This window comes from Lutzomyia longipalpis, chromosome 2, assembly GCF_024334085.1.
Source record: "Lutzomyia longipalpis isolate SR_M1_2022 chromosome 2, ASM2433408v1".
NCBI classification, from domain to species: Eukaryota; Metazoa; Arthropoda; class Insecta; order Diptera; family Psychodidae; genus Lutzomyia; species Lutzomyia longipalpis.
The window spans coordinates 10,735,226-10,748,673 of NC_074708.1; the positions used below are offsets into that span (position 1 = coordinate 10,735,226).

The window sequence follows — 13,448 nt, forward strand, 5'->3', positions numbered from 1 at the left end:
AAAAGTCTTTTTCGTTTCAATTTCTTTGAAAACCCCAGTTCTTAAAAAATTATAAAAAAGAACTTTAAAAAAAATTACAAGAAAAAATATAAAATTGTTAAATATTAAAAAACCGTTAGAGAAAGTTTAAATATTACAAAGAAGAAACATTTATTTCCTCTCTGAAACATGGAAAGCCTGCGTAAGCTTCGGACATTCTAGCAGTGTGTTTTGTAGCGCGAATTACAAAAGAAAAACTCGTTTTATTTTATGAAATATCGTTTTTAGTTTTTCCTTTGCTTTTCCGCTACCTTTTCCGATTAGCTGTATATCCCTTTTTGCCTTTGATTGAGTCAAAAATAGTTTTCATCAATTCGTATTGATTTCTGTCTGTAGCTTTGAGAGCTTAATAATACCTACAGTTGAGTTGTGTGCCGGGGCTAGAGTCACGTCGAATCGTCGAATGTTTCACGTGCCGATATGAAATAAAATTTGAACTTTAACAAACTTTTTTTTTGTTTTTCCAAAATACGATTTTCCTTGTTTCTTTCGCACTTTTTTTTTGGAAATGCATTTTCGCGAATTTTTCTAACCAATGATGCCAATCGACGCGACGTCGCTTCCTGAATGCAAAAACTTACTTCCTTGTTCTTTCTTAAGAATGTAAGGCACTCAAATCATGTTGCCCACACCACACTGAGAGAGGTTTCCCTTGCAGGCGCTGCATGAAAAATTCCAACATTTTTACATATATAAACTCCATGTATATTTTTTATATTGTATTGTAAATATAACATTTATTACAACAAGATTTAAATTGCTAAAAATTTCACATTCCAGTGATCATCATCATTATTTTTAGTTTACTTATAGTTAATAGTATTTTATATTTATATTTTGAAGTGGATTGAAATGATGAAAACTTAATTTTGAGTCAAAAAACTGAACATCTTTTGGATAAATATATATCTTACTTTTTATGATTTCTTCGTGATTTATTTTGTGGGTTTCACATTGATCGACTGCTGATGATTTAAGTTTTCCGGAGAATTTTGAAAAAAAAATCATGATTTAGAACTGAGAAAATAATTTTAACAGTACCATTCTTACATTGTGTTTTTCTTTGTTCCTAAAATTTGCTTTCTAAACACTTAGTAATTAATTAATTATTGCTATTGCGTTGTAGATTTTTTTCTTTTCTCTCTCTCACTTTCCCTCTTCTTCACTCTCTCTCTCTCTTATAATCCATCATAACTTTTCTTACTTCTTCGCACTCATTTTCATGCAAAAAGATGGAAAAATGTTTTTCTCTGAAGAGTTCTAACAAAAAAAAAATCTATACAGATTGCAATAAAAATTTGCAGAGTAGAATATTTTAAAAAATTGACTGGTTATGTGGCAAATAAATTTGGGTTTTGATCTTCCTGAGTTTGTATTTTACTATATTGTGTTATTTTATTTTCCTTTTCTATAAGATTTCTGTTTGTTATTTAAAAAATATTCATTTGCTTCACAAAATTTATTCCTTCTATATTAGAAAATATTGCGTTGTTTGAAATGCGTGGTTTATTTTTCTTCATTTTCTTTCGCTTTCTTTCAAATTTACTTCATATACTAAAAACTAAATTGTTTTTTTTTCTTTGTTAAATTTATTTTGTTAATTGCTGTCGAAATTGCAAAATACACATATAGAGCCAATTGTTATATATATTATATTTTAATGCTATTATATTTTGTAAAAATAAGAAAAAGAAAATTGAAAACACAGCAAAACAACCATATTTTGTTCAAAAGTTTTTTTTTTTAAATATCAAATTGTAACTGATAACATTTTCCCTCACCGTTGGCTAATTTACTGAATAAATTTATTTTTAATCATTTTTCTTTTTGTTCCTTGCTACTAAATATATATAATCTTTTAGTTTACTTTGAAAATTTATACATCTTTCTCTATCATCCTTTGTCCGTCTCTTTTCTCACTCATTTTCCCTTCTTGCATTCTTCATCGGTTGACGACTTAAATTATAGTGAAATAAGTCTGATTGAAAAATATTCGTTATAAATAAAAAGTTTTAGTGTTTTTTTCATAGTTTTTTTTTCTTCTTTAAATACACAATAATGAAAAAATATTTCCATCCTTCGCTATTACCTTTTCACTTTGCTTAATTTAATATAAATATATTATTGTTAAAAATAGATATTTAATAGTAAATTGTATAGTTTTATTGGCGGTTGTTGTGGGTGATTCGTTTGTTTTAAAAAATTGTAGAAATTACTTTTTGTTTTGTTGCTGGTGTTCATACAATAATCCACTTTTATACTCAAATATTTTATAAAACTATTGGTATATTTCTTTACCTTTTTTATGTTTAGAGAACGAAAAAATATTGGTACGGTTTTTATTGGCAGGCATTCATTGTGTTTTTTTCTTCATCTAAATACTTTTCATCTTGTTTAATATTTTTTTATTATTTTTTTTTAATAAGATTTTACTTCTAAAATTGTACACTTAATATTTTTCTTATTTTTTTCTTCCTTTTCTTCTCTCACTATATTAATGCTGCACTTTTTTCATTTCTTTTCTTTCTTTGCTTAACAAATTTTACAACACAGAAAGAGTGTGATTACAATGTATTTTGTTTTTAATTAATAGATATTATAATGGTAGTATTTTTTTGTTCATCAAATAGCTATGCAATGCAAAAATTTTGATGGGACACTTATTTTTTGCTTAATCTTTGTTTATTTTCTTTTAAAATTTATAATAAGACAAGGTGAAACACACATCGACTATATTTTTATGTTTTTTTTTTTAATACATTTCGGAATATATTTTTTGCTTCTTTATCCTAGACAATTTTTCGAATTTTTTTTAGCCATAAACACCAAATTTTCTTTTAAATTTTGCTAAATACATAGTGTTGATTTTTTTCGGTTTTCAACGTTTTTTTTTTTAGTCACATACACCAAAAGCAAATTTTGAGTCGAGTGTTTATAATTTGTTTTTTTTTATTTTACCGCATCTACATTTTGTGGGCGTTTTTTCATAGACAACGAGTGTGTTTGTATTAAGATAGAAAAAAAGAAGGAATTTCATTTCTAAAAGAAAATAATACGAAAGAACAAAATTATTGAGCAAAATGAAAACTAAGGGAAATGGAGGGAGTTTGAAGATAATAAAATATCTTTATTTAACAATTTATCACATAGTTTTATATCGTAATAATAGCACCGGTGAATCTGAGGTTTATTCTGTGTTAGTGTTCTCTCAGAATATTTCATATTAATATTGCTGCTCATTGTGGATTAAATCTGTTGAGTGTGTGAGTCTTTATCGTGAAAAATAAAATGTCTCTATTTTCACATTTGCAACACCTACATGCATAAATGTACATAGTGAATAAAAAAAATGGGGATTTGATGATGAAAATGAAGACTTTTGGGAGATAAGAAGAAATTCTTTAAAAGTTTTTTAATTCTCTCAAACGATCTTATTTTGAAGAATTGAATTTGTTCTTGAATTTATTTTGCAGATCCTTGAAGGATTTTGCTGGCCACCGACGACGAAATAAAATATATTTAAAGTTCTGTTATAAATTACATCAATGTGGGAAAGTTCAATTACTTCAAGTTCGTGAAAGAAAACTTGGAATAAAAAATTTTTTGAGAAAAATTAACGTCAAAGTTTTGAGGTTAGAAATATCGATTCTCTAAGGGTTACCCTTGGCAAAAAACACTATTGTGACGTCATTGTTTACATTTTTGGGAAAATCTCTTCGCGTTTTTCATAACTGATCCCAGAGGTAAATAGAACCTTCTTATTTTTCTTTTTTGATGATCTGTAAAATCTACAAGATTACGCGTCTTTCTATTTATCCCTCGAATGAAATGTTTTCCCATATAGAAACGAATAAGCTCCTTTGAGGAACTATTAGCCAATTGAAGGTTTTTTTTCATAAGTTCAAAGAAACTTTTCTTTAAAAAAGAATTTCTTCTCATCTCATGTGCGTATAAGGTTAATTTTTAAAGTCTTTCTAATTGAAAAACAAAATAATTTTGAGCAAATCACACATCATACTAAAACTTTCATGTTTTCTTTTATAATGGAATAACTCTTGAAAAATAAGATAATTTACGAGATTGAATTTTGTGCTAAAACTGAAATGTTTTCCCTCAATTTTGAAAGTCAAAATATAAAGTTGGAAAAGAAAATCCTTTTAAGATCTTCAATATATGTGTGAAAAGGAGTGTTTTGGGGGGTAAAACTTTTAATCATCTTTGTTGTATTTCCTCTCTATTTGTAATCAGTCTCGTTTTAAAAATATTACTTCTCAATCTTACAATAATCCACTCTAGTGTTCATAATATTTTTTACTTGTTAAAAATATCACATTCTTCGTTCAAATTGTTCATTTTCTTAACTTCTTAAATATCTCTCATGTTTTTTTCCTTAAAACATTCCTAGTCTCGCCATTCACTTCATCGCTCTTCATACAACGTTCTTGTTCCTTTTTTACCTACATTTTTTCCTATCACTTTTCGCGGTGTGTTTTCTATTTCTGACCTATGGGTTTGTCGATCTTTTGTAAAAAATCCTTCTATAATGGACATTTAGTTGCTGTATGTTTTTTCTGTTTAGCATTTCCCCTTTTTTTTTTTATTAAGTTTCGTTTGAAAAAGAAATTAAAAGAATAAAAAAAAACGTCACACATATTTGACTTGAGAAGTTAAATTTTCTTTTTGAAATAGTTTTTTTTTGTTTTTCATTGAAAAATAATGGACGTTTATTTTATTTATTTTTTTTACTCTCAGAATTTAATTTAATTCGTTTGCCTAAAAATACCATACATTACCTAATCTAAAGACTGAGTTCCTTTTTTTTGAAGAAAAATTTTTAAAAAATTTTCAGTAAAATCTTAAGGAAACATTGAAAATTTTACTTACATAAATTAAAGTTTAAATTAACGAAATTACATTTCCTACTACAATATATATGATTTTTTTTCAAAAATATTTTTGCATAATAGAGAAGTTCATTTTGAACACACATTTATGTTTAAATGTTAGTCACAACACCAAATATTTTTTTGTATCTTTAAAGTATGACAATTAACATCGATATTAATTCAATAGTCATACATGTAATAATATATATATTTTTTATGCAAATATTTAAATTTCTACTTACAAATATTTATCACTAATAGAAGAAGAATTTTGTAGCTTTTTTTTCGTGTGTGTGTATGTCTGAAATTTTGCATTTGTTGCATTTTTTGTGGCCGAAAAAATATCATAATTTTCTAATTGAGTTTGTCATTCTCGAAAATATTTCTGTGTATATAGTTTTTTTTTGATTAATAATTTCTCGTGATTGTGAATTTAGTTGCGCGGTGTGAAAAGAAAATTTTAGTACTTTCGGGACTATTATTTCTTTTCGATTTTCGTGAAACCTTTTTAGACTCTCATAACTTCCATTCTTACTACATACATAATTGTTTTTTTCTCTATATAAATAAATATTGAGGATAAATTGAAGGTAATACACAAAAATATAGATAAATATTTCTCTTTCTGTTTTTTTTTCCTAAATTTTTTTCTCTATTATTTCGTTGATTATGTTTTCGTTTGTTCACTTTCAATGTCCATCCTTGTGATTTACACACAGAGATTAAAAGAACAAAAATACGATTCTTTTTAAATTTGCATTAAAGATTTAAAATTTGAGAAATAATTTATTTTCTTCTTTACATTTATACTCAATGATCGATTTTTTTATTAAATTGGATAAGATAATGAAATTGATTTAACTACCAAGTCTATATCCCTCCAAATTTGATTTTTTTTCACTTTTATTTTCTTTCAATTAATTTAAATATACTTTTACTTGAATTAATTTTTTTCTTTTAAACATCATTGCACATTTTTGTGGAAGTTGAGTGCAATGATTGGAAATTAGAATTTTCATTTATGAAAAATTTACAAAATACACAATTTTGTACCCAAGTAGCAAACATTTAGTTGCCCCTAAACATTGTTGAACTAAAAAGTATTTTTGGGAGGTTTCTCAGCAGTTTGTTTAAAATTTGTTAGACTAAACTGTTATTGAAAAAATAACTTTATTCAATTTCTTAACAATTTTGAATCTTCTTTAAGAAACTGACCTAAACCAAAAATGTTTCTGTGACAGTGTCTTGTTGGTTTTAATTTTTTTTGAAATTGAATCTAATCAATCAAATTAATTTTTCTACAAAAGCTTAATGAAATCAAAGAAGAAGAATTAAGATCTTATCAAATCGTCGAAGTTAGAACCATCAAAATTTAAAACCAGAATATATGACAACAGGCCGTTTAAGCTAAAAAAAAATCTGAGAATTATTAGAATTGTTTTATCATTATTCCTTGATAAGAATTACCCAAAAAATCCCTCAAAACTTGTAGAAGAATTTAATTTAAAATTTTTATTATTTCTTACAATGAACAAAAAATTGAAATATTTCTTCCCAAATTTGTTTTTGTTAACCAAGACAGTTAACCAAAAAATTGAAGAGTGTTCTGACCATTAAATACAACGTCAGGGCACAAATTTTACTTAACCATTTTGCTACTTGGGGATGCAACGTGCAATTTTAATGCATATTTGCTCTTTTTTTTTGTTTTTGACATCTACAACATCTAGACAATGAATATAAATTTATATACAAATATTTCACCTATCTGCCATTTACTTCTCATCCATCTCGTGTTCAATTCCTTCCACACAAAATAGGAACATTTAATATAGAAAAGTGTTTCAATACTTTCTCTCATTGCCCTAAAACTCCTGTCGCTTCCGCATAAAACTCGTCCAACAAACCACTTTTGCATTCCTCCTACTATACCAATGTTCTATATACACCTAAAATGTGTGCACCTCGGCTTCTGCATCCGCATCGTTCCCCCATTCCCAAAATGTATATATAGCTTTCTTAAAATTACATTCAATTATATATAAATATAATATTTCATTTTTAAAGTAATATATCACTCCGTTGAATTGCGTGTCAACCACCTAGTTAATATCCTATCTCATCTACCACTTTTTTTCTCAGTGTTTTTTCTTCGTTTCCGAATATATATATATATAGAAAATTGGACATTTATATAATAATATTGTGAAAATGTGAAAAATATTTCTGGCGCTCACAAATATCTTTTCATTTCAATATATAATGTCATTAAAACTCTATATTTTTCTTCAAGTTACTTTTTTCTTCTTTTTTTTTTAATTCCTAAATCTTTTAGTTGCGCATTTTTTTTTCATTTAGTTTAGGTTAAACACCGAAAACATCGTATTGCTTGTTTTATATTTCTTCTTTTTTATCTCTTTTTTTTCTATGAGTGTATTTTTTCTTTATTTTTTTTTAAGATAATTTTTGTACAATAGTTTCTGTGGATTTTTTTTATCTTTGCCTTTTCAACTTTTATCATTCTACACATGCACATTTTTTCTCCATATTTCATTTCTTTTTTTCCTAAATTTTAGTGATGTCGACGAAACAGGGAGAAAAATACTTTTTTTCTTAATTTATTTTTGGGAGTGAAAAATTGACAATTAAAATTTCAATTTTGTGATTTTTTTGTTGTATTCCTAGACACTCAATAATGCAGACACTGATGCAAATTTTTCAATATTAGATTCTGAATTCCTTTAGCTACAATTTCTATTTTTTTTCTTTCATCTTCTCTTACATTTGGATGTGTACCTTCAATACCAAGTTGCGTGTGAGGTACGAATATTTTTGGCACAGTGCTAATCATTATTTCACATTTTCTTTTTTCAAAAATTATTATTTCCTCTATTAAGGATATACCGGGAAAAAAGATAGTTTTTTGTTGCAATTCGATGCTCGAAATTTCTTTAGCAAACCCCCAATGGAGGTGCTTTGAGGAAAATGGTCATCGTATTGAGGAAATCCTTTTTTTTCTAAGGACAAAAAATATTAATTCGTTGTTTTTTTTATGTGGGTTTCTATCGTTCTCTCACTCACGCACAGCAATAGAGAATAGAAATTGGATTCTATTACAATTATTTCATTTTCTTTTTATTTAATGATTAAATCACAGACATTAATTGCGGAAAAACTGTTTGTTTATCTTTTGTAAAAAGTTTATATCTTTTCTTCTTCTTTTAATTTCAAGTTGAAACCAAATATCTTGTTATTCTTTGTATTCTTTTTCTTTTCTTCTATTTGTCGCTATTTCATTCGCTAACAAGACTATTGTTATCGGTAGAAAATTTCTCTGCCATCCTTTCAATGGGATTCTGCGCTGTTTTGCTCACATAGGCATTAGCGCATATACTATTGGCCTTCATCTCTTCAAAAAAAAAAATTCTTCCTCTCTAACTGTTAGGCTTTCGTTGCTTTTGCTCTATTGAGGTCCCCGAGGGATCTTTCCTAATAGCAGAAACTGTCTACGTGTATATAAATTATTGCTTTGAGTGTTTATATCAACTATGTTAATGGGATTTCATCTTTTTTTCTTTTTGGTTTATCATGGTTGTTGGTGTGACTGAGGAAAGCTGCTTGGGGGTTGTTGCATGTTGAAAAATTGTGCGATCTGTGTCCACCACTGTTGAGCTCCACTGTCACGATATTACCTGCGAGCACCGAGAATTCGGCGTCGCTTAACCTCATCTCAGCGAGGCGAATTATGTATGTGCGTAGTGAGGTGCTTGGAAAGGTAGTCGGCTCGTGCGAAGCACTTGCCACATGCTTCACAATGATACGGACGCTCTCCAGTGTGGATTCTCAAGTGACGCGTTAGATCGGATTTGCCACCGAAGGCTCGACCACAGAAGAGGCATACAAATGGGCGCTCTCCCGTGTGTTTGCGCACGTGAAGCTTTAGGTTCTCCTTGGAGCGTACACATTTACCACAGAAGGGACATGCAAAGCGACGATCGCGTTGCCTCTCGGCCGCATCTACGCGTAGAAAGTTGAGAATTGAGGCTTCCTGTGGATTTAGTCCAAGAGCCTGATCGCTTGGGATGCGTTCGGCAGTTAGGAGGGAATTGACTGAAGTTGCAGGAAGAGAGCAAACTTCCAGACGTTTCTTCATTAGTTGATCCTGCAAAGTGGATATAAAAAAAATTGTAAGAAATATTCTTTTTGCAATTCTAACAATTCTAGAATAGCTATGAAAAATCATAAAAAATCATAAATCTGGTTATGCTTAAAATATGTATTTAAATTGTTTTTAAGAAAGCCTATATAGAGAGGAGCAAACTTGGATGAACAAGAAAACTTATCCAAGCTTAATGTCGTCATTTTGCCAAGATCAAAATAGGTGAGCCATTAATCAGCAATTTAAAGACATTATTCAAATACTTCTCCACACGTTTTCTAATTAATTAAGAAAGTGAATAAAAATCTTTGGCTTGTTGCAGGTTTAAAAGGATCAACAACAATTTAAACAACTTCAACTCACCTCTCTTTCGTTGATCACAGACCCGCTATTAGTTGAGGTATACTCCATCGTTTCAGCTGAACTGGTAATCTTGGGCACCACAATATCACCATCCCCGAGTTGTTCAGCAGTTGAGCAGAGATTCCCTCCGGCTGAATCAACAGTATCATCTTGATCTTCTTCATCTTCTTCCTCCTTAATCGTGATCTTGAGCTCATTTTCATCATCATTGGAGCTCGTAACAACTTCAGTCCCCAATTCCATTCCATACTTCTTCTCATTCTTCCCATGCAAGCGCTCTAGAGCATGATTGAGACGATGCTTCTTGAAGGACTTCAAGTAGCGGAACTGCATGCCACACACGTCGCATGTGAAGAGCTTATCAGCTGGTAGACGAGCACGATGATTCTGTTCGCGATGTTTCACATAAGCTGATCTATAGCGATATGACTGACCGCACTGTTCACATATAAATGGTTTTTCCTCCATAGCCCCCATTCCGGCATGCTGTAGTGCTGCATGTTGCTCAAGGAGCCACACCGATGGGAATGTAGCCATGCACACGGTACACTTTGTCTCTTCCTCAATTGTTGTCCCATCCTGCAGGAGAAGTGTCTCAGGGATTGCCTTGATAATGGGTGACGATGATGTCGATGAGGATGATTTGTCTTTGGGGCTTACAGCACGACGACCATCACTGAGGGGATTGAATCTGAAACTCTCCTTGAGGTAGTTTCCGCTGCGCTTGTGGAGTATTTCATCGAGGATATCTTTTGAACTTCCTGGGAGACTTTCGGTGGGAGTTGTTGGCTTGGTCAAGTCATACTTCTCCACAATTTTCTCCGCAGCTGGAAAGCGTTGGTTGCTCGATTGCCCCTCCTTTGATGACTGCCCCTGAAAGGTTGTGGTTGTGGTGCGACGATCATCCTTTGATGAGGATGCTGCAGTATCCTTTGGAACGCACGATGCTGAGGTAGAAGCAAAGATGTCTGTTGGGGTGTGGATGGGGTAGCGGAAGGTATTCTTGAAGAAATTCGCACGCTTAAGCAGGAGTTCTTGCTCTTTGGAGAACATCTCAGCAAATGGATTGAATCTGGGACTTGCTGAATCTTTTGGATTGATGAAGAGACCGCGATATCTGAAGAAATTTTTTTTTAATTTTTTTTTGTTCTATAAAGGATACTTTGATTTTCTTAAGGATACGTGCTAAGGCGGCTGTAGACGCAAAACACAATGATGAAGAAATAAAAAGAAAACTCTGCAATTTATTACCTCAAAGCTTCCTCTGCCAGGAGGGATTGGTGATGATGCAAGAAGCTGAGCATCCTTGAGGGATCAGCATCAAAGAGCCCCAAGCCGAGGGGGGCAAATGGGAATGCAAATGGCGTAGGACACCGGCTAGGTCCACCTAAAGCTGCCCCACTGAGGATGGATGAGCCAAAGAGGGGAATTGTACTGTCATCAATCTGCAAAGGCAATAATAAAGGCACAATGAATTCTTTTCTAAAAATTTTTGTTTTTTTTTTTGTCTTTTTTTAGTTAGGAAAAAGCTCAGTTTTTCAGCTGAAGAAAGAAAGCCCATTGATATTGCTAAAGTTTTCAAAAGATTTCACTTTGTATTTATTAATATTTGCTGTTTAGATTCTTTGAAGTATTTTACAGCATTCTTTATTCGTCAAAATTGTATTATTACAACTATGATATGCATGATTTTGTTTTTATCATTTTACTTCCATTTTTCTTTATCTCTCTCTCATTTCATTTATCTCCACATATTCATTAATTGTATAATATCTCTTTAAATTCATTACATTTTTTTTGTCTCTTAATGTTGTGTGAAAAATATTTTTTGGGTTTTTTTCATAAATTGTTATTACACTTTTTACAATACAGGGTGTTTCACTTATTGACTTTTATATTTTCTTCATTTTTTTTTCTTATTTCTCTTTCTCTATAGTACAATTTTTTCATATTTTTTCTGTCGATTAAAACACCAAAAGTGAAATGATAAAATTCAGATAGAGAATTTATATAATGACCTCTCAAATTTCTCATTTTTTTTTGCATTTTTCTTCAAACTATTTTTTTTTTCATCAAAATTGTGTCTGAAATTCGTATTATATGGTGAATGTTCCAGAAAGCTGTGTTGTGGTAATCTTTTGCTTTTTTTTTTAATGTTCTTTCAACCTTGTTTTTATTTCTTTTTTTTTCTTTTAAGACTATATAACTCCAAATATTGTGGTTGTGTGTAATTGATAAAATTTAATGGTTTCTATTATCTATTTTTTCTATTTCATTTTCCATTTTTTTTTAATTATAAAATACAAATATTTATAGGAACATATGAATGCCATTGCAACTATTATTTATGTTTTACCTTTTTTAAACTTAAAATATGATTTGTTTCTTAAAATAAAAAAAAATCCTTTTAAGCTTTTTCTTTCATTAAATTAATAAAGTAAAGAAGTTAAATACGACAGGAATAGTTACTTAGTAATTAATCAATGAACTTGTATAACGTAAATTATATTATTTTCTTTCACTATTCATCTCTATTTTTTTTTCTTCTTGCAATAAATATAATTTTTATTTAATAATTTATTGTAGTAACACAATAGAACAATATTTTTCCAATTCTCCATCTCGCTAGATGGAAAATAAGAAATCGGCAACTGAACTTTATCGTATTTTCTTCATTTAATAAATTCTTATTTTATTATACAAATTCATTCATATTCTGTTCATTTTTATTTATTTTTTAATTGTATTTTTTTTTTTCGAAACAAAAAATTATTAAAGGAAAATTTTGGGAATGAAATTTGAGTGGGAAAATGAAAATTTTGCATGAAAATAAATGAAAAAATTGGTTGAACCGACCAATTTTATTTGTCGCGAATTTATACAAATTTTTATGTACTTTTTTATCCACTATTTCAAAGGGGTAGGCACTACAGTGTGAATGTTGTGAGTTGTATATGAAAAATTGTATTGTATTCGTCCTTTAACACCTTTTCATTCTCATTTCTAACTTTCTCTTCCACATTCTAATTCACATTTAAATTGCAAAATATGCTCTGTTCAGCTCAATTTGCGACACTAATTCGCGCGCACTCCTCCATTAGAGAAAATATTCACTATTAACAACATTTTTTTTTCTCTTCGCCACGTTTTTTTTTTGTTTGTTTATTTAAATATGGAATTTAACAATTTGCTTAAACAATTTCTTTTTCACACTAAGTTCTGATATTAAATGCACCTGTAAAGTATAGAGAAATGAGATTTCTTTTTTTTTATTAATGTTTCATTATTATGTAAGAATAACTCTTAGAAAACGCTTTAACATTCGGGGTATAAATAGCGAAATAAAAAACGTTTCTTTCCAGGGTCTTACGGAAAAACTCAAAAATCTAACTTTCAGCTAAATATTCTGAGTTGTAGAAAAATAAATAAAAGAATATTAAACACTTGTCTATTTCATGTTTTTTTTTTTTGTTTTTTAAGAAGAAAATCACTTTGCAATAATTAATATATCATTAAAATTGGTTCTATTTCAGTTTAATGTTCTCATTATTTTTTTTATCTGTTTATATTCCGTATTTATGGTTTGTTTTTTATTAGTCAATCCAATATCCTTCTTGTGATTCAGCGAGTTTTTCATGCTACTGTTTACTTTTTCTTGGGTACAAGAAAAGAGACAGAAACTGATACTGCTTTTGCGTGTTTAGTCCTTTTTCTATTTCTTCAGTATTTTCACTTTTTTTATAATAATGTATAATAGCTTGGCACTCAAATTATCTTTTCTTATTTCATTATATTCACTATGGTTGTCTGTTGTGGGGACATTGAGAAGGGAGAGAGGAAATGCAGGGAAAATGGGGTTGAAAGTTCCAAGGGGCGATCCCAAAGAAACAATATTATGTCTTTGAATGATGAAGATGAAACGAAGAGAAATCTTTCTTTTTAAACCAACTAAAAAAAAGTTTGAAAGAAAATTTTTAAGCTTTCATAAAAAGCCTAATAAT

General features: G+C 29.5%; 2 protein-coding genes across 7 annotated transcripts in view; both read right to left on the reverse strand.

Annotated features, from left to right (window-relative positions):
• Positions 1-13,448, reverse strand: part of LOC129790699 (transmembrane protease serine 9-like) — a 776,474-nt gene that overhangs the window by 133,025 nt on the left and 630,001 nt on the right. The window lies entirely within an intron of this gene.
• Positions 746-13,448, reverse strand: part of LOC129790667 (uncharacterized) — an 82,224-nt gene continuing 69,521 nt past the window's right edge. For all 6 annotated transcript variants that reach the window (XM_055828295.1, XM_055828298.1, XM_055828294.1 and 3 more), the window contains 3 exons: positions 10,699-10,892; positions 9,448-10,564; positions 746-9,087 (listed from right to left, as the gene is read on the reverse strand). In XM_055828295.1, the coding sequence (XP_055684270.1) occupies positions 8,656-9,087; positions 9,448-10,564; positions 10,699-10,892 (1,743 nt within the window). In that variant the 3' untranslated portion in view covers positions 746-8,655. The remainder of the gene's footprint in view (positions 9,088-9,447; positions 10,565-10,698; positions 10,893-13,448) is intronic.